At 42.8% G+C, this 25752-nt stretch overlaps 1 protein-coding gene and 1 long non-coding RNA gene across 3 annotated transcripts; both read left to right on the top strand.

Annotated features, from left to right (window-relative positions):
• Positions 1-9905: 9905 nt before the first annotated feature.
• On the top strand, positions 9906-12154 carry LOC115138022 (uncharacterized). Its single transcript, XM_029674411.2, has 6 exons — positions 9906-10035; positions 10185-10544; positions 10726-11076; positions 11181-11312; positions 11550-11596; positions 11750-12154. Exons 1-6 carry the CDS (start codon positions 9993-9995, stop codon positions 11879-11881), a joined length of 1065 nt encoding a protein of 354 aa, XP_029530271.2. The 5' UTR covers positions 9906-9992; the 3' UTR covers positions 11882-12154.
• Positions 12155-12637: 483 nt separating this feature from the next.
• Positions 12638-24801, top strand: LOC115138035 (uncharacterized). Of its 2 annotated transcripts, XR_010465312.1 has the most exons (3): positions 12638-12759; positions 24304-24335; positions 24460-24801. It is a non-coding gene; the product is annotated as an uncharacterized LOC115138035 (long non-coding RNA). The 2 variants fall into 2 exon arrangements; XR_003864882.1 differs by having other exon boundaries at positions 24304-24801.
• Positions 24802-25752: the final 951 nt, after the last annotated feature.

Genomic DNA, 25752 nt, shown 5'->3' on the forward strand with positions numbered 1-25752 from the left:
TTTCTCAAATGATTGCCTCGCCTGGTTTACCAACTACTTCTCTGATGGAGTTTAGTGTGTCAAATCAGAGGGCCTATTGTCCGGACCTCTGGCAGTCTCTATGGGGGTGCCACAGGGTTCAATTCTTTGTCTGACTCTTTTCTCTGCATATAACAAGGATGTTGCTCTTGCTGCTGGTGATTCTCTGATCTACCTCTCCACAGACAACACCATTCTGTATACATCTGGCCCTTCTATAGACCTCAAAACAACCTTCAACGCCATACAACTCTCCTTCCGTGGCCTCCAACTGCTTTTAAATGCTAGTAAAACTAAGTGCATGTTCTTCAACCGATTGCTGCCCGCACCCTCCCGCACGACTAGCATTACTACGCCGGATGGTTCTGATCTAGAATATGTGGACAACTACAAATACCTAGGTGTCTGGTTAGACTGTAAACTCTCCTTCTAGAATCGGCTTCCTATTTCGCAACAAAACCTCCTTCACTCATACCGCCAAACATACCCTCATAAAACTGACTATCCTACCGATCCTTGACTTCGGCAAAGTCATTTATAAAATTGCCAACAACACTCTACTCAGCAAACTGGATGTAGTCTATCACAGTGCTATCCGTTTTATCACCAAGCCCCATATACTACCCACCACTGCGACCTGTATGCTCTCGTTGGCTGGCCTTCACTACATATCCATCACCAAACCCACTGGCTCCAGGTCATCTATGTCTTTGCTAGGTAAAGCCCCGCCTTATCTCACCTCACTGGTCACCAAAGCAACACCCACCTGTAGTATGCACTCCAGCAGGTATATTGCACTGGTCATCCCCAAAGCCAACACTTCCTTTGGCCGCCTTTCCTTCCAGGTCTCTGCTGCCAATGACTGGAACGAATTGCAAAAATCCATGAAGCTGTAGTTTTGTATCTCCCTCTCTAACTTTAAGCATCAGCTGTCTGAGCAGCTCACTGATCACTGTACCTGTATACAGCCGATCTGTAAATAGCACACCCAACTACCTCATCCCCATATTATTACTTACCCTCTTGCTCTTTTGCTCCACAGTATCTCTACTTGCAGGCCCCTATGGTAGACCCAGGGTCAGGGCCAGATCAGGAGGCAGTGATGGTGTGTCCAGGGTAGATGGAGGAACAGCTCGGACCACAGGAGCAGGAATAGGTAGTATGTCCCCCATAATCAGGTTGGGAGGTTGAGCTCAGTGGTAGCAGGACCAGGGCTGTGGCTGGGTCAGTTGAGGCTGTACTGTCTACAGCTGGTGACAGTGGTGTGGCTGGGGCCCCCAATGGGCCCAGGTTAGGGCTGGACTAGTCATCAGAGTTAGCAGCAGGTGGGTTCAGTGCTGCTGAAGGGTCTCCTAATGCAGCGACAGGCAGAGAGTCAGAGGACGGCAGGGCCTCTGCCGCTGCCAGTGTGACCTGTATAGTTAAGAGGGTGGGCAAGTGTCCGGCCCCATAGTAACCTCCCTAGAAACCTATCAGGGCGAGTTTGAGAGGAAGGAACAGGAGTGGAGTGTGCAGCTCAGGGTTGCGAGGTGCTGATAACAGTCACCGGCATTGAATTTGTAATAAGTGATTTTGGGGAAACTGAGGAGAGGGGGTGTCTCTGTGTTAATGTCAGCTGGTGCACAATATCTAATATTAAGGAATTCTCAAGGCTCTGCTCGCCTAAGTTAGAATACCCCATGATAAGGTGTAGACCATACTATTTACCAATACAAACCAAATGCTCACCCAGAGGCGGAGCTCCTAATGGCCAGAGCCTTTAATGCAGGAAAAGTAAAATCTGTTTTACCTCACTTCTGTTAACATGTCACCTGCGTAACTAGATGCGAAAACACTCTAGATCACCTTTACTCCACACACAGAGACGCATACATAGCTCTCCCTGGCACACCATTTAAATATGACCATAACTGTATCAATTAAATTTATTTATAAAGCCCTTTTTACATCAGCCGCTGTCACATAGGGCTGTACAGAAACCCAGCCTAAAACCCCAAACAGCAAGCAATGCAGATGTAGAAGCACAGTGGCTAGAAAAACTTCCTAGAAATGCCAGACCCTAGGAAGAAACCTAGAGAGGAACCAGGCTCTGAGGGGTGGCCAGTCCTCTTCTGGCTGTGCTGGGTGAAGGTTATAACAGAACATGGCCAAGATGTTCAAACGTTCATAGATGACAAGCAGGGTCAGATAATAATAATCACAGTGGTTGTAGAGGGTGCAACATGACAGCACCTCAGGTGTAAATGTCAGTTGGCTTTTCATAGCTGATCATTCAGAGTTAGAGATAGCGGGTGCGGAAGAGAGAGAGAGTCCAAAACAGCAGGTCCGGGACAAGGTAGCACATCCAGTGAACAGGTTAGGGTTCCATAGCCGCAGGCAGAACAGTAGAAACTGAAGCAGCAGCATGACCAGGTGGAATGGGGACAGCAAAGATGCATCAGGCCAGGTAGTCTTGAGGTATGGTCCTAGGGATCATGTCCAGAGAGAGAGAGAGAGACTTTTTGACTTTTGGTCTTTCTTTATTGAAACATTCTCAATTCATTTAAAACTCCTAAAATAAAAAATAAAATAAAAATATATCCTGTACAAATCACCATACACAAAAACCCTCTCCTACAACCGTATATCCAAAACATCTTCCCCAGCAATACAGACAGCCCCCCCAACACACCATATCTCCTCAAACATCTCCACACATTTGATCATTTTATAGAACTCAAACTCAACCCTAAGGCGCGCAGAGACCATCCCATTAAACAGTAGTAAAGGGTCTGTTATCCCCCCACCTTTGACCCTGTTCCTCCTTGTTAGCCAAATAGCTAACTTTGCCTGAGCAAACAGAAAATTCAACAAAACACATTTTTCTTTCTCCTTACTCGAATACCTGTATCCCATTATAAACATCCCAACAGCAAAAACCACCCCCAACCTGTCACACAGACATTCCAACAGAGACATTAATGGCATTAACCTGGTGCACACAGAAAACAAATGAATTACAGTTTCTTTCATTTGACAGAAAGGACACCCCTGCCCATTTCCCGGATCAACCCGTGCCAACCAGCTGTTAGTGGCCAGGGCTCCATGAAGAACCCTCCACTGGAGGTCCCCTGACCTCTTTGGTACTGGGGGTTTGTAGAGCGCCCTCCATCTAAAACCCACCATACTCTCCGCCCCACATACCCCCTGCCACTGATGTGCCTTCACTCCTGTTAGGCTTCTAATGCTCCTAACCTTAACGCAGAGGTTGTAGAGGGCTTTACCTCCCACCCCCTCAAACTCCCCCAGGCTCGGAGTGTTAAAATCTAACAAGTCCTCCAGACCCCCTTGCCAGTCTCCAGTCTCTGCCGTCACCTGCAGTGGCGGGAACATTGGTGGCCCCTCTCCCTTTGGCCTCTCAAACACCCCCCTTACCGGCTCAGACAGTGCCTCCTGGACCTCCTCCAGGAATCTCTCCAGCAGCCTAAGAGACATTATTCCTGTTTGTTGCGCCAAGACCTCCGGGGTTTTCCACCCCTCCTCTCCCAGCAGTCTCAGGTCACCCAGCCTTTGTAAACCCCTGCCATCAGTTGCCTCTGCAGGGTGGCCGACTGAACCGATCTCAAAGGGATGGCTGGGTTGTGGAAGATAGGCTCCTCCCACACCCACTGCCCAGGCTCCACACCCCCTTCTCGTGTGGGCCTTAGCAGCTGCCAGGCCCTCAGCACCGCAGAGTAAAACTCTGAGAGACCTGCTGTACTCAGCCTCTCCAGCTTCATAAGGAACAGCTGCCGGTCCAACCCTAATCCGCCAGCTCTCCTCAGCAGCGCGCATGCTGGTTCCCTCCAGCCAACATCAGTGTGGTACAGCAGTCTCTGCACCACCTTTAGTCGGAAAGCAGCCATCCTGCTCTCCAGTTCCACCAGGCCCTGTCCTCCTTCGTGGACGGTCATGTACAAAACTGCTGCCTTCAGCCAGTGATGTCCCGACCAAAAGAAGTCCACCAGCTTGCGTTGCAGGTCTGCAAGCAGACCGGCGGGGGGGTTGAGGACAGCCAGTTTATGCCACAAGGAAGATGCCACCAGGTTGTTGATTATCAGCACCCTCCCTCTATATGACACTTGGGACAGGAGCCACCTCCACCTGGCCAGTCTTGACACCACTGCCTGTGACAGCCCCTCCCAGTTCTTGCTGACCCACCTCTCCGAGCCCAGGTACACCACCAACACATTAAGCCCTTCACAACCCCACTGCAAACCCCTGGAAGCAGAGGAGGAGCCCTATCCCCCATGCCCCACATAACAGAGCTTTGCTCTTTCCCCAGTTTACCTTAGCTGATGAAGCTCCCTCGTACACCTTCAGACTGGTCTCTACTTCCTGCATATCTTGCCCATCCCTGACCATCACAGAAACATCATCTGCATATGCTGAGACTGCTATTCCTGTCACCACATCCATGCCTGTCCAGCACACTCCCCGCAGTCTCCTGCGTAGCAGTCCTAAAAAGGCTCAATGGCTATTGTGTACAGCTGCCCAGATAGAGGGCATCCTTGTCTAATGCCCCGTCTCACCCAGACTGGCCTACTGAGCCCCCCTCCCACCTTAACCATACATGATGCCCCAGCATACAACAGCTTCACACAGGTCACAAAACTCTTCCCAAACCCAAACACAGACATCACATTAAACAGATACTCATGATCCACTCTATCAAAAGCCTTCTCTTGATCTAAAGAGACCAGTCCAAAGTTCACATTAGAACCTCTCGACAAGTCCAACATGTCCCTAATCAAGAACAAGTTGTCCGTGATTGAGCGTCCCGGTACACAATATGTCTGGTCCTTGTGTATTATAGAGTCCAGATGGGACTTCAGTCTGTTAGAGAGGACCTTGGCAAAAATCTTGTAGTCCGCACAGAGTAATGCCACAGGCCTCCAGTTCTTAAATTCACACAAGTCCCCTTTTTTGGGCAGGAGAGTCAGAGCCGCCCGACGGCAGCTCATCGGCAACTCTCCTACCCCGACGCATTCACGCAACACGCAAAAGAAATCCTGTCCAATTGTTCCCCAGAATTTTTTGTAAAATTCCACTGGAAGTCCATCGACCCCGGGTGCACGACCGGGGGACATCTGGGTTACTGCCTCTGCCAGTTCATGTGACAACAGAGGAATGTCCATTTCATCCCTCTGTGCCCGAGAGAGCTTAGGGAGTCCTGCGAACAAGACCTGAGCACACATAGGATCACACATTTCTGCCCTATACAATTCAGTATAAAACTCCACAGTCCGCTCCCGCATCTCCCCCACCACAGAGGTCACCCGCCCATCAGACAGCCGTAGACAATGCATACCCTTGGCTTCACTGCTCTGTCTTTCCAAACCAAAGAAGAAGGAGCTGGGAGCATCCATCTCCTTGAGCATGGAGAACCTAGCTCTTACAAGTGCTCCTTTTGCTTTAACCTGGAAAAAAACTGCCCAGGTCCCTAAGTAATTCGGCTAAGTTAGCCTGGAGGCCTACATTGCCTTGCCCCACCATCTCTACCTCCATCTCACTAATACACCGCTCTAGTTCCCCCAATACTCTCCTAGCCTCTGAGGATGAGAGAGCTGTGTACTGTTGACAGAAAAGCCGAATTTGCACTTTCCCCACATCCCACCATTGACTCAGAGACTCATACTCCTCTCTTCGCTGCCCCCATCTTTCCCAAAAAGTCTGGAAACCTGAGCAAAAAGTGGCATCTTGTAAGAGCTTTACATTGAACTTCCAATAAGATGCCTGCCGGGGCCCTGGTGAAATAGACAGCCGAGCCATGGTTATGTGGTGATCCGAAAACCCCACTGGGAGAATGGTAGCACCCAGCAGCCGAGCTGCACTCACCCTAGCCCCAAAAACCTTCACCCACGTATACTGTCTTGTGTTTGGATGTTTAGTTCTCCAAACATCCACTAGGTCAAACTGATTAAAGATGTCCCTTAACACTCCCACTGACACTGAATGAGGCTCTTCCCCATTTCTGTCTTTTGTAAAATCCATTGTACAGTTCCAGTCACCTCCGATCACCAGCGTCTCCTCAGGCGCTACTTGTGAGAGTTCCTGTCTAAGACTCCCAAATATAACCCCTCTTTCTCTCCCTGTGTTAGGCGCATACACATTTATAAAGACAAAACACATGTTGTTAATTTCTGCTTTAACAACAAGCAACCTACCCCTACACACCTCCTTTGATGAGCAATTTTTTACAGACAGACCCGGTGCAAAAAGGACTGCCACCCCTGCACTAAGATTTGTCCCATGGCTCAACACACTTGCCCCTTTCCACCAGAGCCCCCAATCAACTTCATTCACCACATCACTATGCGTCTCCTGCAGAAACAACACCTGTACTTTTTTTTTGTTTTACATATTCACCCAACACACTCCTCTTTCCCGCATCTCTGGCGCCATTTATATTGAGCGAGCCTACCCGAAGAGTCTCCATAAGAAGTGGGAGAAAAGCCAGCAGAGAAATAGACCAATAGCAAAGCTCAAAAAGCCCCAGTGTCAGTAAGAAATTAAACATTTAAACAGTGTCTGAAGGTAAACCTTTACGCACTGTTGTGACCCACTTCCTCAACCTAAACCGTTTCCTGGGTGAGAGGACACCATGCCCCTCATTACTCATAGCATGTTGTACTGATCTTACAAACTTTCTAGGATCAGGAAAAAAAGCCTCAAGATTAACTTTTTTCCCCTTCGTCTCATTCAGGAACCTTGTCAGTTCTCTCAACGTGTACTTAGACCCCTCTGGTTGACTGGCTGTCAGCTCCGGGCCAATTGAAGAGGAGTCTGAAAAAAATAACTCATCATCCTCTTCCTCAGACTCACTTTCCTCCTCTTCTCGATCTCCCACCCTGACCACCTGCCCTTTCTCTCTGGTTAGGGCCTCACCCACAGCAACAGGCAACATTTCCATGGTGCCTTTGTCCACACCCTTTTTCTTTTTCCTCTTGACACCCTCCTCCTCCCCCCCTAATCTCTTACACTTCCCCACTATACTCTCCTCATCCACTAGAATAACCTGACTAGACGCAGTATCATCTGCACCACCCTCCATAGCATGACTAGGGCCAGCCTCATCTGCACCACCCTCCATAGCATGTCTAGGCCCAGCCTCAGCTACCCCACCATCTCTAGCCTGACTAGACCCAGCCTCTGCTTCTCCACCATCTCTAGCCTGACTAGACCCAGCCTCCACTACCCTACCATCTCTAGCCTGACTAGACCCAGCCTCTGCTTTTCCACCATCTCTAGCCTGACTAGACCCAGCCTCCACTACCCTACCATCTCTAGCCTGACTAGGCCCAGCCTCATCTACACCACCATCTCTAGACTGACTAGGCCCAGCCTCTGCTGTCTGCATCTCCTTACCCCCTGCATTTTGACCTCGATTTCCCCCACTTGCGCTAGTACCCTCACTTTGTCTATGGCCTTTATGTGGGCACGCAAAGCTCTTGTGCCCCAAATCCCCACATTCAAAACACCGTAGACTATCTGTGCTGGCAAAACCTGCATAGAGCCCCTCCCCATGCCTCACTTTGAAATGCACATTTAGCTGTTGCTCATTATTGTTCAGAAACATAAACACTTGCCTCCTGAACGAAACAACGTGCTTAACGGCATCTGCCTGAAAACCTGCTGACAGAGGTAGAGAGAGGTGAAATTGACACCAACACATCCCTTACAAATATTCCGCTAGCAATTAGCCTACCGACCAAATTAGCCCTTTTCATGAACACAACCACCGCTTTGTTCATTCTAGAAGCAGAATGTATAAACTCAGCTCCTACCTGTTCACCGACCGCGAGCAGAACCTCCTCCACCTTAACTCCGTTCTCAGGAACACACCTGAATCCATGCTATATCGACAGCGTCTCCTCCGCGCTAGGCTGAGAAGCCATTGCGCACACAACACCTTCCAACCCCCAGGAAAGTTACTCTGTCCTCTTCCACCCTAACTTTGAAAAAAAACTTTGGATACCGCTAAAAACAAATATTGCATTAACCCTCCACCATAGAAAATAACATGTAAAGAAAAGAATCAAGAAAGTTAGTTAGGATAGAGCTCTCCACACCAAACACCCAAACTCCAAAAACACCCAGCATGCAGAGAGAGAGAGAGAGAGAGAGAGAGAGAGAGAGAGAGAGAGAGATCACTAGCACCGACTGGACCAAGACAGAATCCTACTACACCGGTTCTGATGCTCGTCGAATGTGGCAGGACTTGCAAACTATCACAGATTACAAAGGGAAACCCAGCTGTTAGCTGTCCGGTGACGCAAGCCTACCAGACGATCTAAATACCTTCTATGCTCGAGTGTGATGTTAGGCCACTAGAACAATGCACCACCTCAATAACACTATCATGGGAGGGCATTCTATCCATCTTTTCATTTAAGTGAAAATAATTAATGAGAGATCACTAAAAAAAGACTACGTTGATGTGTTTGTTATATGTTTTTCATAGATGTTTTAAGTGAGGTTAACTTCTTGCGTCGAGCCAACCCGGATCCGGGATCATGACTACAGCCTCAAGACCATTACCATAACGCAACGTTAACTATTCATGAAAATCGCAAATGAAATGAAATCAATATGCTAGCTCTCATGCTTAGCCTTTTGTTAACAACACTGTCATCTCAGATTTTCTAAAATATGCTTCTCTACCATAGCAAAACTAGCATTTAGCATTTAGCGTTAGCATTTAGCGTTAGCATCACCAGGCAACATTTTCACAAAAACCAGCAAAAACATTCAATAAATAATTTACCTTTGAAGAACTTTGGATGTTTTCAATGAGGAGACTCTCAGTTAGATAGCAAATGTTCAGTTTTTCCTGAAAGATTTTTGTGCAGGAGAAATCGGTCCGTTTGGTGCGTCACGTTTGGCTACCAAAAAAAAACGAAAATTCAGTTATCCAAACGCCAAACTTTTTTCCAAATTAACTCCATAATATCGACTGAAACATGGCAAACGTTGTTTAGAACCAATCCTCAAGGTGTTTTTCACATATCTCTTCAATGATGTATCGTTCCTGGAAGTGTGCTTCTCCCTCTGTTATCGTATGGTAAAATGATTGCCACTGGGAATTACGCACCAACTTAGACAAAGGACACCGGACGGACCCCTGGCAAATGTAGTCTCTTATGGCCAATCTTCCAATGATATGCCTACAAATACGTCACAATGCTGCAGACATCTTGGACGAACGGCAGAGAGCATAAGCTCGTTCACACCACATGCACAGCCATATAAGGAGACGATAGTAAAACAGAGCTTCAGAAATTCAGCTCATTTCCTGTTTGAGGTTACATCTTGGTTTCGCCTGTAGCATCATTTCTGGGGCACTCACAGATAATATCTTTGCAGTTTTGAAAACGTCAGAGTGTTTTCTTTCCAAAGCTGCCAATTAAAACGGGAACGTTTTTTTATCCAATAATGACATAGCGCCCCCATAGGTTGAAGAGGTTAAGATACTGTGTTGTGATAGAAGCTCGAATGGTTGACACCTGCATTGCTTGCTGTTTGGGGTTTTAGGCTGGGTTTCTGTACAGCACTTTGAGATATCAGCTGATGTACGAAGGGCTATATAAATACATTTGATTTGATTTTGATTTGATTTGACAATGTCATAGCATGCAAATTTCAAAATGGTCACAAATTTGAGTCTCTTAGACAACTGTAGCTGAAGTGATAAATAATAAGTGAAACCGTGCTTCAAAAATGTGTCCTCAATTTGTACAAATCTAAACGATGAGATTCTACCTGTAGGACAATTCTGAAACTCTGAACTGTACAAGATACACGTAAAGACCATAGTCATGCCTGAGTGAGGCGTAAACAAATATGATGCGGTCCAATTCGACCAATCACCTGTAACTCCATTGTTGAAGTGTTGTCTACATGGGTGGACTCTTTCCACACAAGACCCAAGTTGTGAAGAGCTGACAACTTTAAAGATGATCACACTGTGTCTGATATTTCCACTTCTCGTAGAGATGGGTAAGTCAATATTTTACATTTCTCTGCTTATGTGATGTCCACATTTGATTTGGAGACACAAAGCATCCCATTATTGTTCTACAGACATTCTGACAATCCAAAGTTGTAATTGAGATATGTAACAGCTAATATATAATAATGTTCTGTAGTTCATGGACTAGCTGAATCCTCATCCATCAGTCAGAAGAATGGTCTCATGTCAGCCAACGTTGGAGACACAGTGGTTTTGCTCTGCTTCAACAAAGGCGACGTGGGAATAATGTTCTCCTGGTACAAGCAAAGTTTTGGAAATATTCCTCAGCTCATCTCGACCATCTATAAGTATGACAGGAATGCAACATTTTACCACGAGTTTAAGAATAACCCTCGCTTCTCAGTAGAAGGTGGCCAAGGAAAAAATCACCTAATGATAGCAGATGTGGAACTCTCTGATACAGGCACATACTATTGTGGAAGTGCTTTTGGAAACAATGTGGAGTTTGGACAAGGAGTCATTCTCATCATAAAAGGTAAAGAGAAAGTTTATTATTATGATTTTTTTTTTTGTTAATCTGAATTTACTGGTATACAGTGTAAATATGATGCATTCACTGAATAAGATGCGATCTTCATTGAATCAATTTTGATTTATAACACTTGCCATAGGGATACGCTAGAGAGATGAAATGTGTTTATTGACCTTCTTGTCAGGTTCCGGGTCCAGAAATATGCCTGTTATACATCAGTCTGTGTCTGAGTCAATCCAGCCAGGAGATTCTGTGACTCTGAACTGTACAATACACACGGAGACCTGTGCAGGAGAACACAGTGTCTATTGGTTCAGACATGGCTCAGGAAAATCCCATCCAGGAATCATTTACACCCATGGAGACAGGAGTGATCAGTGTGAGAAGATCCCTGAGGCTGGGTCTCCTACACAGAGTTGTGTCTACAACCTCCCCAAGAGGAACCTCAGCCTCTCTGATGCTGGGACTTACTACTGTGCTGTGGCCTCATGTGGGGAGATACTGTTTGGGAACGGGACCAAGCTGGATGTTGTCCGTAAGTGTTACTTCTGATATTCTTTCATGGTGCTGTGAAGAAACTCAATGTCTGGTGGAGCAACATGTCCTGAATCTCCTCTATCACTGTCTGAATTTCTACAGATGGTTGTAAGGAGGACCGTGTTCTCTTGGTGTACTGTCTGGGTGCAGCGTTGGGTCTGTGTTTCATCATCATCATTGTCCTTGGTTGTGTTTTGTATAAGATCAGCAGGGGAGAATGTGAACAGTGCAGAGGTAAGTCTTATCAATGTGCACAATATGCTGAAACTGTTGGTACAGGGAACATGACATGTTTTTGATCATAAAACTTGACTAATTAATTGTTTGATTAGAATTATGATGTTGATGATGTTGTTGTTGATGATGATGATGTTGTTGTTGTTATTGTTGTTGTTGATGATGATGATATTGTTATTGATGATGATGATGATGTTGTTGTTGTTAATGATGATGATAATGTTTGATTAAAAGGGGCGCCCCCTCAGCCAAGTACTCCGGAGGTCCCCAGTCATAACCAGGTACACAGACCTTGCATTTGTTGAGCTGTCGCTGAATACATTTTTTTTTCATTCAATCAAAACATGAAAATTTACACTTTCAATTTTTGCTTCGCCATTAATGTTTTAGTCTAATACCAAATATTTTGATTTTATTGTTGTTATTCCTCTCAGGATCAAGATGTTGACACACTCCATTACGCCGCTCTGAACGTCGTCCACAAGAAAGTGAAGGCCGGGAGAGAGAGGAGCGCCATGGAGAGAGACACTGTTTACTCTGGGGTGAGACGCCAAAACATGGACTGAAATGTAGACTTTTACTTGAATTAGTTGTATGTGTTTCCCACTGCATATAGCTTAATATATCAGGGAAGTTTTCATTGTGTCTTACAAGAAAACATGGACTGAAACGTCAGCGTTGCCTCTTTATTAACTTGAATTGCTTGTATGTGTTTCTCACTGTATAAAGCTTTATATATTAGTGAAGTGTCTTTCAATGCCTTGTATTCTGTCAAATTCCTTTTTACATTGGTAATGTTGTGCAGATTAAATCAAATACTAAACTGCTGTCATACAGAGGTATTGTGTGATTTTCTCTCTCGCTCTTAAATTTCTACAGCGGTTTCACTGGTGGGTTTGCAGGGAAGAACAATAACACCACAACTGATTTTGGGCAACAACATCAGAGTAGATTGAGGTTTATGCTCAATGTAACATTATCTCATCCTGATGACAATATGTGCATATATGCATGCATGGAGTCCATTCTATTGACTAACTCTTTCAGTCATCTCTCCTTTGTAAGCTGTATCCTGTATCACATCTCTCTGTGGTGTTCTGAATGCCCCTAAATAGATTTTCCACTCATGTAAACTCATCTCTAACCCCCAGCAATGACTGTCAGCCCTCATCACACGCTCTCTACACACACCTTAGTGCATTGTAACCACAACACACCCATGTCACTGAGGGCCCATTTCAGACTTAGGCAATACACACCCTTCCTACGCACTCCTTTCCTACACACTTCTCAGAAGTTGCTATTCAGACTTACTTTATGCAGGTGTGTAACGGGCTTTGCAGGCGTGGTTCCCTTGCGTACTCTGAATAAATTCAATTCAACCGCTGAAAACCCTCCCACTTACTGACCAGCTGATTTTCTAATGGAGTTTTCATTCAATCAGGTATTAAGTACCTTCTTTTTTTTTTTACTATCCCTACATTTGGTGTACCTTTTAATTAGAATTTCTCGCCAGTCTCACTAGAATATATAGAGGGAACTGTTCCTAATATTAGGGTGTAACGCGATACAAATTGTAAAAGATACAGTGAACAATTTGGGCATATAATTAAAACATTATAGAATTATAGTTATGAGGCCAGAATTTCACTGTGGAAAAGGTGATGTGTTGATATGCTTCAGTTTGCTGCTATGTGACTGGTTTCATATTTGTCTCAAGCGATCATTAGGTAAAATAGATATAAAACAATTGTAATGTATATTTACAATCCCTTCATCCCAAAATATTACTAATTTATCTTGCTCTTATCAACAGCCTTTATCAATTTGTAAATTACAGCGCATGGAAAACTGTATTTCTATCAGAAAAAAGAATGTAGTTGTTGTTCCACTTGGAACTGAGGTTGCTGGACCTTTATAAAACTTCATTGTGCATAAAGTTGGTGATATTATGAGGTCAGAATATGGCGTGTCTGTAGACACACCTTCATTTCTTTGAACTCCACACAAAACGAATAGTGTATTAATAGCATGCTATTCTCAAACTTAAATTCAAAGTCAGAATACGCTTAGAGAGAAAGGTGCATAAAAGGAAATTATGTTCCATTCACGCGATCTTAGGTTGGGTCGGAATCGGCCCCTAAGATCACAACTCTCTTTTACTGAGAAAAGACTGAAATACAAACAAACTTCTTATCTGAGTACATTTTCAACATATTTTGTATTGTTGAGAGACTGGTTTCAAATATGACAATGTGCACATTGTGACTGAGCAGTTTTAACAAAACTGCACGTAACCTTGCGGTTAAATGCGTTGAGCGTTGGGCCAGTTACCAAGTGTTAGCAATTGGATATGTAGATGGGTGAGCCGGTCAAGGATCGATTCAGACTAAGTGGTAAATTTTATGACAAGTAAACAGTTTATTCAGAGTGAAAATATGTATTACAACGTAATTACGGCTCTTCCGTTAGTTCGTGTGGAACGGCAGGCAGAGAGCGTAAACAGTCCGCACAGCTCTTATATACGTCACAGAAAGTAGGTTGACCCTAGGAAGATCGGATCTCCGGATTGGTTCAGCTGGTTGTAGTCTGTAGTCTTCTGCCATTGGCTCAGTTGTCTGTCCATCATCGTAGGATCTTCTTCGGGCACACAGTGTTCGGTTAAAATTAAAAGGAGATTGTGTGTAATGTGGGAGCTATCCTGTAGGGGACCCCACAGGCTTTACTGTGAGTTGTAGCCATGTAATTAGCAGTAAGTTAGTCACCTGCATACGAAATAGCAATTCCTTACACAAGCCAACTATTTGAAAACATCTATTGATGTGCCCTTGAAGCCCTAATTGCTCCTGTAAGTCGTTCTGAATAATAGCGTCTGCTAAATTACTCAAATGTAAAATGTTAACTATTGACAAAATGTGAATATATAAGTCCACCTTGCAGGACTGCAATTCAAATATCTTTCAATAGGGGGCAGCAGTGCATATACAAGTCCCTGTCACTGTTTTACCAGTAGATTCGCAGCAACTTTAAGAAGTTGTCAAAAGGTTCAAATTGTTCACTAATTTGATGAAGTATCTTTGAAAACTTGCTTTCCTGTGATGGTTCATGTGCATAGTCGAAATAGCTGTCAAACAAATGCAAATGACCAACAAAGATGTATGTTAGACTCTATAACATGGGTGATATAGTTATTACATTCTTATTACACATCTATAACATGTTATACACCCATTTCAGCGTCATAAAGTCACATGCATCAAACAGCATAGGGTGTCATCATCACTAGACTATTACTACTAACATCAGCTAATTCATTAAAAGTTTAGTAACTAGGAGTCACAAATACTCCAAATAAAATTGGTAGCAGAATGATCTGTATATGACAAAGATAATTACTTGTGTTGACGTGTACATTTGTATTGAGTTCCAGGGAGTAGTTGAATAAGAATGGGAGACAATCTATTTAATCCCGGCATCTCTCCTCTGTAATGTGTTGTCCTCTTTTAGTAGTGTTGATAGCTTGTCACTTACAACCACCCCAACACAGTGAACAAGTTCAGAGGCACTCTGCGGTCTTCTTTTAGCACAAAAAAGGTTGTATCTATGCTTTGGTCAGGTGGGCCTGCTGGCTTTGTGCACACAGGACCCTCCTACCTGCTCTCTGTGTCTCTGATTCTCTATGTGGTTTTCAGCAGGATGTCTATGTGGTGTCACTGTTGTTCTCATAATCTCCTCCACTTCACTTCTCACAATTTTTACACAATCTTTAGAGAGGAGAGGAGGATCCTCATTCTGATAGATGTATGAGAATCAAATCAAATTGTAAAACACTAAACAGAGAGTGAAACAGACTAGATGAAGTGTGTCATGTAATGGTTGACTGGTTGACTGGTGTCCAATCAGACATGCACTCTCGGGTGTTACACATTAGTCAGTGTGAAGGATATAGAGGGAATGAGACTGACATACAATAGACTTGTTTCATTCTGTTGGTGTTTTCCCATATGTACTCTGCCATCCCCCTTCGCCTTTATACTGTACATGGCAAGACATGTTCTAGACACAACAGACCTTCTATGGGTCATCTGGAGTACTATAACTGTCTTAATAAATTGACCAGCTGGACCAAAAAATATGTATTTTCTTTCAAAAACTTTAGTTTCAAAATACTGTACACTTATAAGGGACACAGTTGAGTGGCACTACTGAGGTTAATTAAAGGATATGGGCTAACACATAAAAAAGGGCAAAAAATGTAGCCATTCCATATTTAAAAGGGCATTGACAACCAAAAAAGGTCTGAAATTAATAGACCATGCTATAATTCCACATCTGGTAATATTATGTCATGTTGGAGGCCTAAGATGAAAACCAAGAGACAAAATTGGAGATTGTATATGCTGTAGGGGAGAAACTTAACTTGGGCTTGGGCTAGGCTGGGTTGGGATGGGCTCAGTACCAGGCACTAGAGAGGGGAATAGGATCCTTTACTATTTGTCCAAACATCAAAAGAAAACTGGTCTTAATATATGTCATTTCCCAGATAAATAAGCAGATTATCAAGCCACGATTTTGTCGGCTTGATCTAATAACTCTGACTTGATTGTCTTCTTTAAAAGTCTGTCTGGGCTTCTCAAACTATGATAAATACACTTGCTAAACAGTAGCTTTTATTCCTGTTCAGACAGCCAATAAAGTCTCTCCGTTCAGTGTTCCCTTCTACTGTATGACGGCTACATGTAAAGTGTCATCATAAAAGAGGTTTCCTGTTGTCAAACCTTCACACGATACAATGCAGAAAGGTTTGACATTACAATGAAGATCAGACATTGGTCAATGTTTTTGTTTTACACCAACTTCAGTAAGTACAAATTTTGAATGTGGATGCTTTTTCAAATAATTTCATGCCATAGTCTTATGAATCCATTTAAATGACTAGTAGTATGCATATGAAAAGTATAATGAGATGTACTGTCTCCATAATGGGTAGAAATTATTTTTGACCAGATCTTTTACAGTTTGTGCATTGTCTAAGGACATTATTCAACCCTGGGATTTGTTCTGGGATGGGAGGTAGTGTGACTATCCCTTGCTTTGGTTCATCTGATATGGTGACCTACACTACATGGCCAAAAGTATCTGGTCACGTGCTCGTCGAATATCTCATTCCTAAATCATGGGTATTAATATGAAGTTGGTCCCCCTTTTCCTGCAATAACAGCCTCCAATCTTCTAGGAAGGCTTTCCACTAGATTTTGGAACATTACTGTGGGGACTTGCTTCCAATCAGCCACAAGAAAATGATTGAGGTCAGGCACTGATGTTGGACGATTAGGCCTGGCTCGCAGTCCGAGTTCCAATTCAACCCAAAGGTGTTCGATGGGATTGATGTCAGGGCACTGTGCAAGTCAGTCAAGTTCTTCCACAACAATCTCGACAAACCATTTCTTTATGAACCTCGCTTTGTACACAGGGGCATTGTTATGCTGAAACAGGAAAGAGCCTTCCCCAAACTCTTTCCACAAAGCCCCGAATCAGATTTGTCCGTCAGACTGCCAGATGGTGAAGCAAGATTCAACACTCCAGAGAACACGTTTCCACTGCTGCAGAGTCCAATGGCATGGAGCTTTACACCACTCCAGATTACGTTTAGCATTGCGCATGGTGATCTTAGGCTTGTGTCACAAACCGGCTCAAAGCCCATAACAAAAGGGAGACAACGTAGAGATAAGGAGTAACAAAATATATATTTATTGAATAAAGTACACTAAGTACAATATACAATGGTGTGTGTAATCAGTAATGTAAGTGAGTGTTTTGCATGCATGAATGTGATAATGCAGGGTGTTGAAAGGTGCCAAAGCAAACAACCAAAAGACCACCAAGATACACAACAAAATCTGTAAAGGTGTCTGCATGGAGAGAGTCTCCTCCATGAATGGGGAAGTAGTGTATTTATCCTGGGACACACCTGGCCCAGGCGTTTCCCATGTAGCTGACGACCCTCCCAACTCCGCCCACCAGCATCCTAATAAGGAAACAAGAACAAAGAGAGAATACGGCAGACAGAGTGGGAGGGTTGTCACACTTGTGAAGCTCCAGACGAACAGATTTTGTGCTGATGCTGATTCCAGCGGCTGTTTGGAAGAGGACATCCTATTTTTACGTGCAACACATTTCAGCACTCGGCGGTCCTGTTCTGTGAGCTTGTGTGGCCTACCACTTTGCGGCTGAGCCGTTGTTGCTGCTAGAAGTTTCCACTTCACAATAACAGCACTTTGACCAGTTGACCAGGGCAGCTTTAGCAGGGCAGACATTTGACTTTAAGAATAAAATGACAGACGTAGTATGTTTCAAGTGTTTTCAATGTTTTATAATTCATCTTTTAGCGGGGACGCCTCAGCAGAGAAATTATGGGAATCCTCATGCCAACACATCAGACCAACAGGTCAGCAGGATTGCTGTATCAAGAATGAGACTTTTAAGAGTATTAAAGCAAAATATTACAGCATTACATTTGACCCAGAGTCTTAATTGAATGAGGCTGTGTTTCATCTTCATCCTGTAGCTACAGGATGGGAATGATGCCATGAACTAAGCTGCCCTGAAGTTCACTGACAAGAATAGTACCAGGCCAGAGACAGAGGAGAGAACGGAGAGAACAGAGAGAGGAAGAAACCATCTACTCAGGTGTGAGTCATCAAGACAGGGTGTAACAGAGTAGGGTCATCCAATCAGCATCATTCTAAGTTAAGCCCCACCCCTTCTCTGAACTCCAATTTGATCTTGACATTGTCCTTGTGACCTGGCTATTTTGTACACTTCTGATTTACTGTCGGATGTCATTGCAGGGGCCTAATTTTGCTGAATATATACAGTACCAGTCGAACGTTTGGACACAACTACTCATTCAAGGGTTTTTCTTTATTTTTACTCTACATTGTAGAATACTAGTGAAGACATCAAAACCAGTTCTAACCAAAAGAATGTTAAACAAATAAAAATATATTTTATATTTGAGATTCTTCAAAGTAACCACCCAGTATCTCTACCGCTGCTGTCTCCAGAGAGTTGAAAACAGCAGGTCTGGGACAGGTAGCACGTTCAGTGAACAGGTCAGGGTCCCATAGCCACAGGCAGAGCAGTTGAAATTGGAGCAGCAGCACGACCAGGTGGACTGGGGACAGCAAGGAGTCAACAGGCCAGTTAGTCCTGCTACTCAAGGTCCTAAACGATATCTTAACCGCCATTGATAAGAAACATTACTGTGCAGCCATATTCATTGATCTGGCCAAGGCTTTCGACTCTGTCAACCACCACATCCTCATCGGCAGACTCGACAGCCTTGGTTTCTCAAATGATTGCCTCGCCTGGTTCACCAACTACTTCTCTGATAGAGTTCAGTGTGTCAAATCGGAGGGTCTGCTGTCCGGACCTCTGGCAGTCTCTATGGGGGTGCCACAGGGTTCAATTCTTGGACCGACTCTCTTCTCTGTATACATCAATGATGTCGCTCTTGCTGCTGGTGAGTCTCTGATCCACCTCTACGCAGACGACACCATTCTGTATACTTCTGGCCCTTCTTTGGACACTGTGTTAACAACCCTCCAGGCAAGCTTCAATGCCATACAACTCTCCTTCCGTGGCCTCCAATTTCTCTTAAATACAAGTAAAACTAAATGCATGCTCTTCAACCGATCGCTACCTGCACCTGCCCGCCTGTCCAACATCACTACTCTGGACGGCTCTGACTTAGAATACGTGGACAACTACAAATACTTAGGTGTCTGGTTAGACTGTAAACTCTCCTTCCAGACCCATATCAAACATCTCCAATCCAAAGTTAAATCTAGAATTTGCTTCCTTTTTCGCAACAAAGCATCCTTCACTCATGCTGCCAAATATACCCTTGTAAAACTGACCATCCTACCAATCCTCGACTTCGGCGATGTCATTTACAAAATAGCCTCCAATACCCTACTCAACAAATTGGATGCAGTCAATCACAGTGCAATCCGTTTTGTCACCAAAGCCCCATATGCTACCCACCATTGCGACCTGTACGCTCTCGTTGGCTGGCCCTCGCTTCATACTCGTCGCCAAACCCACTGGCTCCATGTCATCTACAAGACCCTGCTAGGTAAAGTCCCCCCTTATCTCAGCTCGCTGGTCACCATAGCATCTCCCACCTGCAGCACACGCTCCAGCAGGTATATCTCTCTAGTCACCCCCGAAACCAATTATTTCTTTGGCCGCCTCTCCTTCCAGTTCTCTGCTGCCAATGACTAGAACATTCTACAAAAATCTCTGAAACTGGAAACACTTATCTCCCTCACTAGCTTTAAGCACCAACTGTCAGAGCAGCTCACAGATTACTGCACCTGTACATAGCCCACCTATAGTTTAGCCCAAACAACTACCTCTTCCCCTACTGTATTTTATTTATTTATTTTGCTCCTTTGCACCCCATTATTTTTATTTCTACTTTGCACATTCTTCCACTGCAAATCTACCATTCCAGTGTTTTACTTGCTATTTTGTATTTACTTTGCCACCATGGCCTTTTTTGCCTTTACCTCCCTTATCTCACCTCATTTGCTCACATCGTATATAGACTTGTTTATACTGTATTATTGACTGTATGTTTGTTTTACTCCATGTGTAACTCTGTGTCGTTGTATGTGTCGAACTGCTTTGCTTTATCTTGGCCAGGTAGCAGTTGTAAATGAGAACTTGTTCTCAACTTGCCTACCTGTTTAAATAAAGGTGAAATAAATAAAAATAAAAAGAGAGAAAAGAAAGAAAGAAAGAAAGAAAGAAAGAGAGGAAGAAAGAGAAAAAGAGAGAGAGAATTAGAGAGAGCATGCTTAAATTCACACAGGACACAAGATAAGACAGGGAGAAATACTCCAAATATTACAGACTGACCCTAGCCACCTGACACATAAACTACTGCAGCATAAATACTGGAGGCTGAGACAGGAGGGGTTGGGAGACACTGTTGCCCCGTCCGACGATACCCCCGGACAGGGCCAAACAGGACATATGTACCAGTAGTCTCAGCCACCGACCCAAATGATGAAAAAATACAAACCATTAACTCTGACTTTATAGTATTTTAAGACAATCAGTGCATTTGGGAAGTATTCAGACCCCTTGACTTTTTCCACATTTTGTTACATTACATTCTTATTAAAAATGTATTTTAATCAATTTTTTTTCCTCATCAATCTAAACACAATACCCTATAATGACAAAGTGAAAACCGGTTTTGGGAATTTTTTGTACATTTCTTACAAATAAAAAACTCTGATACATTATTTACATAGGTATTCAGACCCTTTGCCATGAGACTTGAAATTGAGCTCAGGTCCATCCTGTTTCATTGAGATGTTTCTAGAAATGGATTGGAGTCCACCTGTGGTAAATGCAATTGATTGGGCATGATTTGGAAAGGCACACACCTGTCTATAAAAAGGTCCCACAGTTGACAGTGCAGAGCAAAAATCTAGCCATGAGGTCGAAGGAATTGTCCGTAGAGCTACGAGACAGGATTGTGTCGAGGAACAGATCTGGGGAAGGGTACCAAAATATTTCTGCAGCATTGAAGGTCCCCAAGAACATAGTGGCCGCCATCAGTCTTAAATGGAAAATGTTTGGAACCCCCAAGACTCTTCCTAGAGCTGAGCAATCGGGGGAGAAGGGCCTTGGTCAGGGAGGTTGTCACTCAACCCGATGGTCACTTTGACAGAGCTCCATAGTTCCTCTGTGGAGATGGGAGAACCTTCCAGAAGGACAACCATCTCTGCAGCACTCTACCCATTAGGCCTTTATCGTAGAGTGGCCAGACGGAAGCCACTCCCCAGTAAAATGCACGACAGCCCGCTTGGTTTGCCAAGAGACACCGAAAGGACTCTGACCATGAGAAACAAGATTCTCTGGTCTGATGAAACCAAGATTGTCTTAACAAGAGATGGTCACGGTTGTTTTATACAGGTATCCTTGATTTAGTTGTTTACTGTTAGCTAGCTAGCTAACGTTGTCTGGCTGGATTCCTAGCATTGGAAGTTTAAGACCATGTTTAACCATTGTTCTCTCTCTTACCTCTGGTCTTAACAAGAGATGTTCATGGTTGTTTTACACAGGTATCCTTGATTTAGTTGGCGTGGGCTACGGCCAAACAGTTGCCTGTGTTGAGTTGGGTTAATACACCAGGAATTCGTGAACTCAACGCTCTGTCTGGACAATTGTTAATTTATGATCTAGCCGGGTCATTACAGTACGTTGTTACTTATTCTGATGTTACGTTAGTTCACAACTGCATTTACTATTTTTGCAGTCAGGATCCAGCAAGTCTATTTGACAGCAGTCTGTGTCTGAGTCAGTCCAGTGAGGAGACTCTGTGACTCTGAACTGTACAATACACACTGAGACCTGTCCAGGAGAATGGAAATCCTGAATGAGAGATCACTAAAGACTACTGTATTGTGTTTGCTGTGTTTTTTCCATATACTGTATGTTTTTGGTGAGGTGAAGTGACTGTATGGTAATAGAAGCCCTAGTGGATGACAGTGTCATATCGTACATGTTCCAAATGTGACTCACTGGTTTCGGTTTTAGGATTCGGTTTTATGTAGAAAAATGTGAAATGGTGTTTTTTACATTGGATAAGAGTAGATACTCAGAGCTACAAAATGGTATATCATACACTGCATTTGAGGAACAATGGGAAAGTAATTATTCTTCGAAAGTTGATCAACTTGTAAATTCACTTTTGAGAAAATCGCCATTGAATGTTTTGATATCTAGTGAAGAGCTCTTTTTTGTCTACACCCATTCAGCATCGTTCACACTCTCTTAAGCTTTAGTCCCACCCATCTCGTTTTGCTCTTGGAGCGCACACTTGACACTCTGGCCGATGATTTGTTTAGTTTTGGATAACGTGAAAACAGCCTAACCAGCTCTGCTGGCAACAATTTCATTACGCTTTTTTTGCAGATGTTTACTGACACCGGCCATATACAACGGGTGTCGTAGCCACTTCACGTAACGTTAGCTAACGAGACAGCCAGCTAACGTTAGCTTGTTAAACAACAATGAACAAAGTGCAAACACGGCCTAACTTTAGTCTCTAACTAGAAAAGCAAACAGCTCTGGGAAATTAATAATAACGTTTGCTACACAGAGCTGGTTCTACAACCTACCCAAGAGGAACTTCAGACTCTCTGATGCAGGGACATACTACTGTGCTGTGGCCTCATGTTATACAGTGATACTGTTTGAAAACTTTTCTCAAGGCACACCTGTTAATTTAAATGCATTCCAGGTGACTACCTCATGAAGCTGGTTGAGAGAATGCCAAGAGTGTGCAAAGCTGTCATCCATCAAAGGGTGGCTACTTTGAAGAATCTAAAATATAAGATATATTTAGATGTATTTAACACTGTTTTGGTTACTACATGAATACATATGTGTTATTTCATAGTTTTGATGTAGAAAATGTAGAAAATAATAAAAAATGAAGAAAAACCCTTGAATGAGTAGGTGTGTCAAAACCTTTGACTGGTACCGTTTATTTAAGGGATAATGAACGAGGGGCTATGCGTTCAGTGGAAAATAATGAATGACGTGGAGCGGTGTGGTCCACAATGTGCTAGCTCATAGATAATATATGTATATATATATATATACACATACATACATACATACAGTGGGGAGAACAAGTTTTTGATACACTGCCGATTTTGCAGGTTTTCCTACTTACAAAGCATGTAAAGGTCTGTAATTTATATCATAGGTACACTTCAACTGTGAGAGACGGAATCTAAAAATCCAGAAAATCACATTGTATGATTTTTAAGTAATTCATTTGCATTTTATTGCAAAGTGTCCTTCCTGAATTGACTGGAATTTAAATGGAATTGACCCCAACCTTGACTGTAAGGTAACTGAAATTGCCCTCTACCTTAGCACAACTCCCATACTGTATGCAAATAAGAATGCAAATGGATTATTTTATGTCTAAATCTTAGCGAAAAGTGAGCCCTTTACCTCTAAATGGTTTACACTGTGGGCAGATATTTTCCTCTCCAACTATGGTCGCTGTCCTGTTAGTTCCAGACATGTCCATGCATCTGAATGTATCTCAGCCTGTGTGGACAGAACCAGTGACCCTGGGGGGTCTGTGAACCTTGAATGTTTCTCCACATTAGACTCAGTGTTATCCTGGTAATGGCTGAAACACACCCAAGGACATGGACTTTTACCCATTGTAACAGCCTACTATTAAAAAGTGCAATTTCATGTTGCAAAGGATTAAATAAACTTTAATCTGAAGCTTTGCCCTCACTGATGTTGGATTGTATCATTGTGGAATATTCTGGTATAATGAATGCTATTTTGGAAATGGTGCATATCTCATGATTCAAGGTCAGTATAGAAATGGGAAGAGATTGCAAGACAGTAAAAACATTGAGTATAAATATTCCAATTTTTTTCCCACTAAGAATTTTTAAATGTTGCATGGTTCTTTTTAGCCAATGAATCTACTCAAGTGAAAGGAACCAAGTCTGACAATGAAGGTAAGACATTTGAAGAGCTGATCTCTGAAAATGTCTGTACATGTTATCTTATCCTCACACGGGGCACCAAATGTAGGTAGAGTGTTATAAATTATGTGTTTGTGTTTTTCTGGTCAGCAACATTAAGAAATCCCTTATTGTATGTATATATTGTTCACCTTCTCAAGAGAAAAAAAAAACAGAATTGCTGAGCTACATTACATTGTTGCTATCAGTATTATCCTGATAGTAACACACATTCTCCTGACAATCTTGTGGAGGAGAGTTCTGCAAGAATTTAAATAGTGTGTTAAAGTGTATCTTTGTCATGCCTTATACAAAATATATGATGAATAAATGTATATTATATCATGTATTAATGGCAAACAATAATACACAAAAAGTATATGTTTTGTTATTTAATCTAGGGGTGACCAAGGACATTTCACCCTCAGTCCAAGTGAGTAATTTTGCATTACATATTTGGCATGATGTTAAATTGCTTCACATTCTCATGCTTATTGTAGGTAGATGGAGTAATTTAGTAATTGTGGAGGAAGTATGTATCTCTCTCTTTATTTTAGATTCTGAACGTGGACAGAGAGAACTATGCTGCACTGAGCTTCTCAATAAACAGATCTGAGTGTGGAAGAGGGAGAGGGCAGTGTGGAGATGTTTGTTTATGCTCCAATACAGCAACAGCTGTGAAATAGTGTTGTTTGAATATATTAACATTCCATAATGTATGTCATGTGTAATTTTGCCAGAATTGAATATTTTTTTAAATGTTATTTCAATAAAGATGCATTTATTTTTTTAATGTATAATTGCACTCACTGGTGAAGGCTATGTTTTAACGTGGCTGAGTAAAAATGCCATCAAAATAAAAGTAAATAAAACATACCTATCTCTCCAAGAAGCAAAAATGCTTACAATTGTGCATCTTCTTCAAAACCTGTGTCTTGAGTGGAAACGTTTACCTCTATAGAACAACAGTTCTAAAATGAGGTTATTTTGTTTTCTGTTTTCAAATGTAGTTCTATGTTTTCAAATGTAAATGAAAGGTCAGAATTTCACATTTTGGATGAAAAATGTAGTTTAACAAAAGCCTGGCCTTTTTATGGGACAAAAATTATCATCTTCACAACCCACTCCCCTTTACAACTCACTCCCCACTCCCCTTTAAGGAGTGGGGATTGCGCAAGGCCTTCTAAGTCTTCACAGAAGGCACAAGGACTTATAAAGTATTCTGATTATATTATTTTTTCAATGACATTCTGATATAATTTTTTCAGTTCACGAGAGTGGGACCATTTTTACAAAAACGCATGGAAACTTCCACCATTCTTTAACCTGTCTAGGACTGGCCCCCACAACAGCCAGTGAAAGTGCAGGGTACCAAATTCAAAACAACAAAAATTTCATAATTAAAGTTCCTCAAACATACATGTATTTTACACCATTTTAAAGATAAAATCCTCGTTAATCCAGCCACAGTGTCTGATTTCAAAAAGGATTTACAGCAAAAGCACCACAAACGATTATGTTAGGTCACCACCAAGCCACAGAAAAACACAGCCATTTTCCAGCCAAAGAGAGGAGTCACAAAAAGCAGAAATAGAGATAAAATGAATCACTAACCTTTGATGATCTTCATCAGATGACACTCATAAAACTTCATGTTACACAATACATGTATGTTTTGTTTGATAAAGTTCACATTTATATCGAAAAATATGAGTTTACATTGGCACGTTAGGTTCAGTAGTTCTAAAACATGCGGTGATATTGCACAGAGCCACATCAATTTACAGAAATACTCATAATAAACATTGATAAAGATATGACTATTATACATGGAACTTTAGATAAACTTC

The sequence above is a fragment of the Oncorhynchus nerka genome, linkage group LG12, assembly GCF_034236695.1.
Source record: "Oncorhynchus nerka isolate Pitt River linkage group LG12, Oner_Uvic_2.0, whole genome shotgun sequence".
In the NCBI taxonomy this organism is placed as follows: domain Eukaryota; kingdom Metazoa; phylum Chordata; class Actinopteri; order Salmoniformes; family Salmonidae; genus Oncorhynchus; species Oncorhynchus nerka.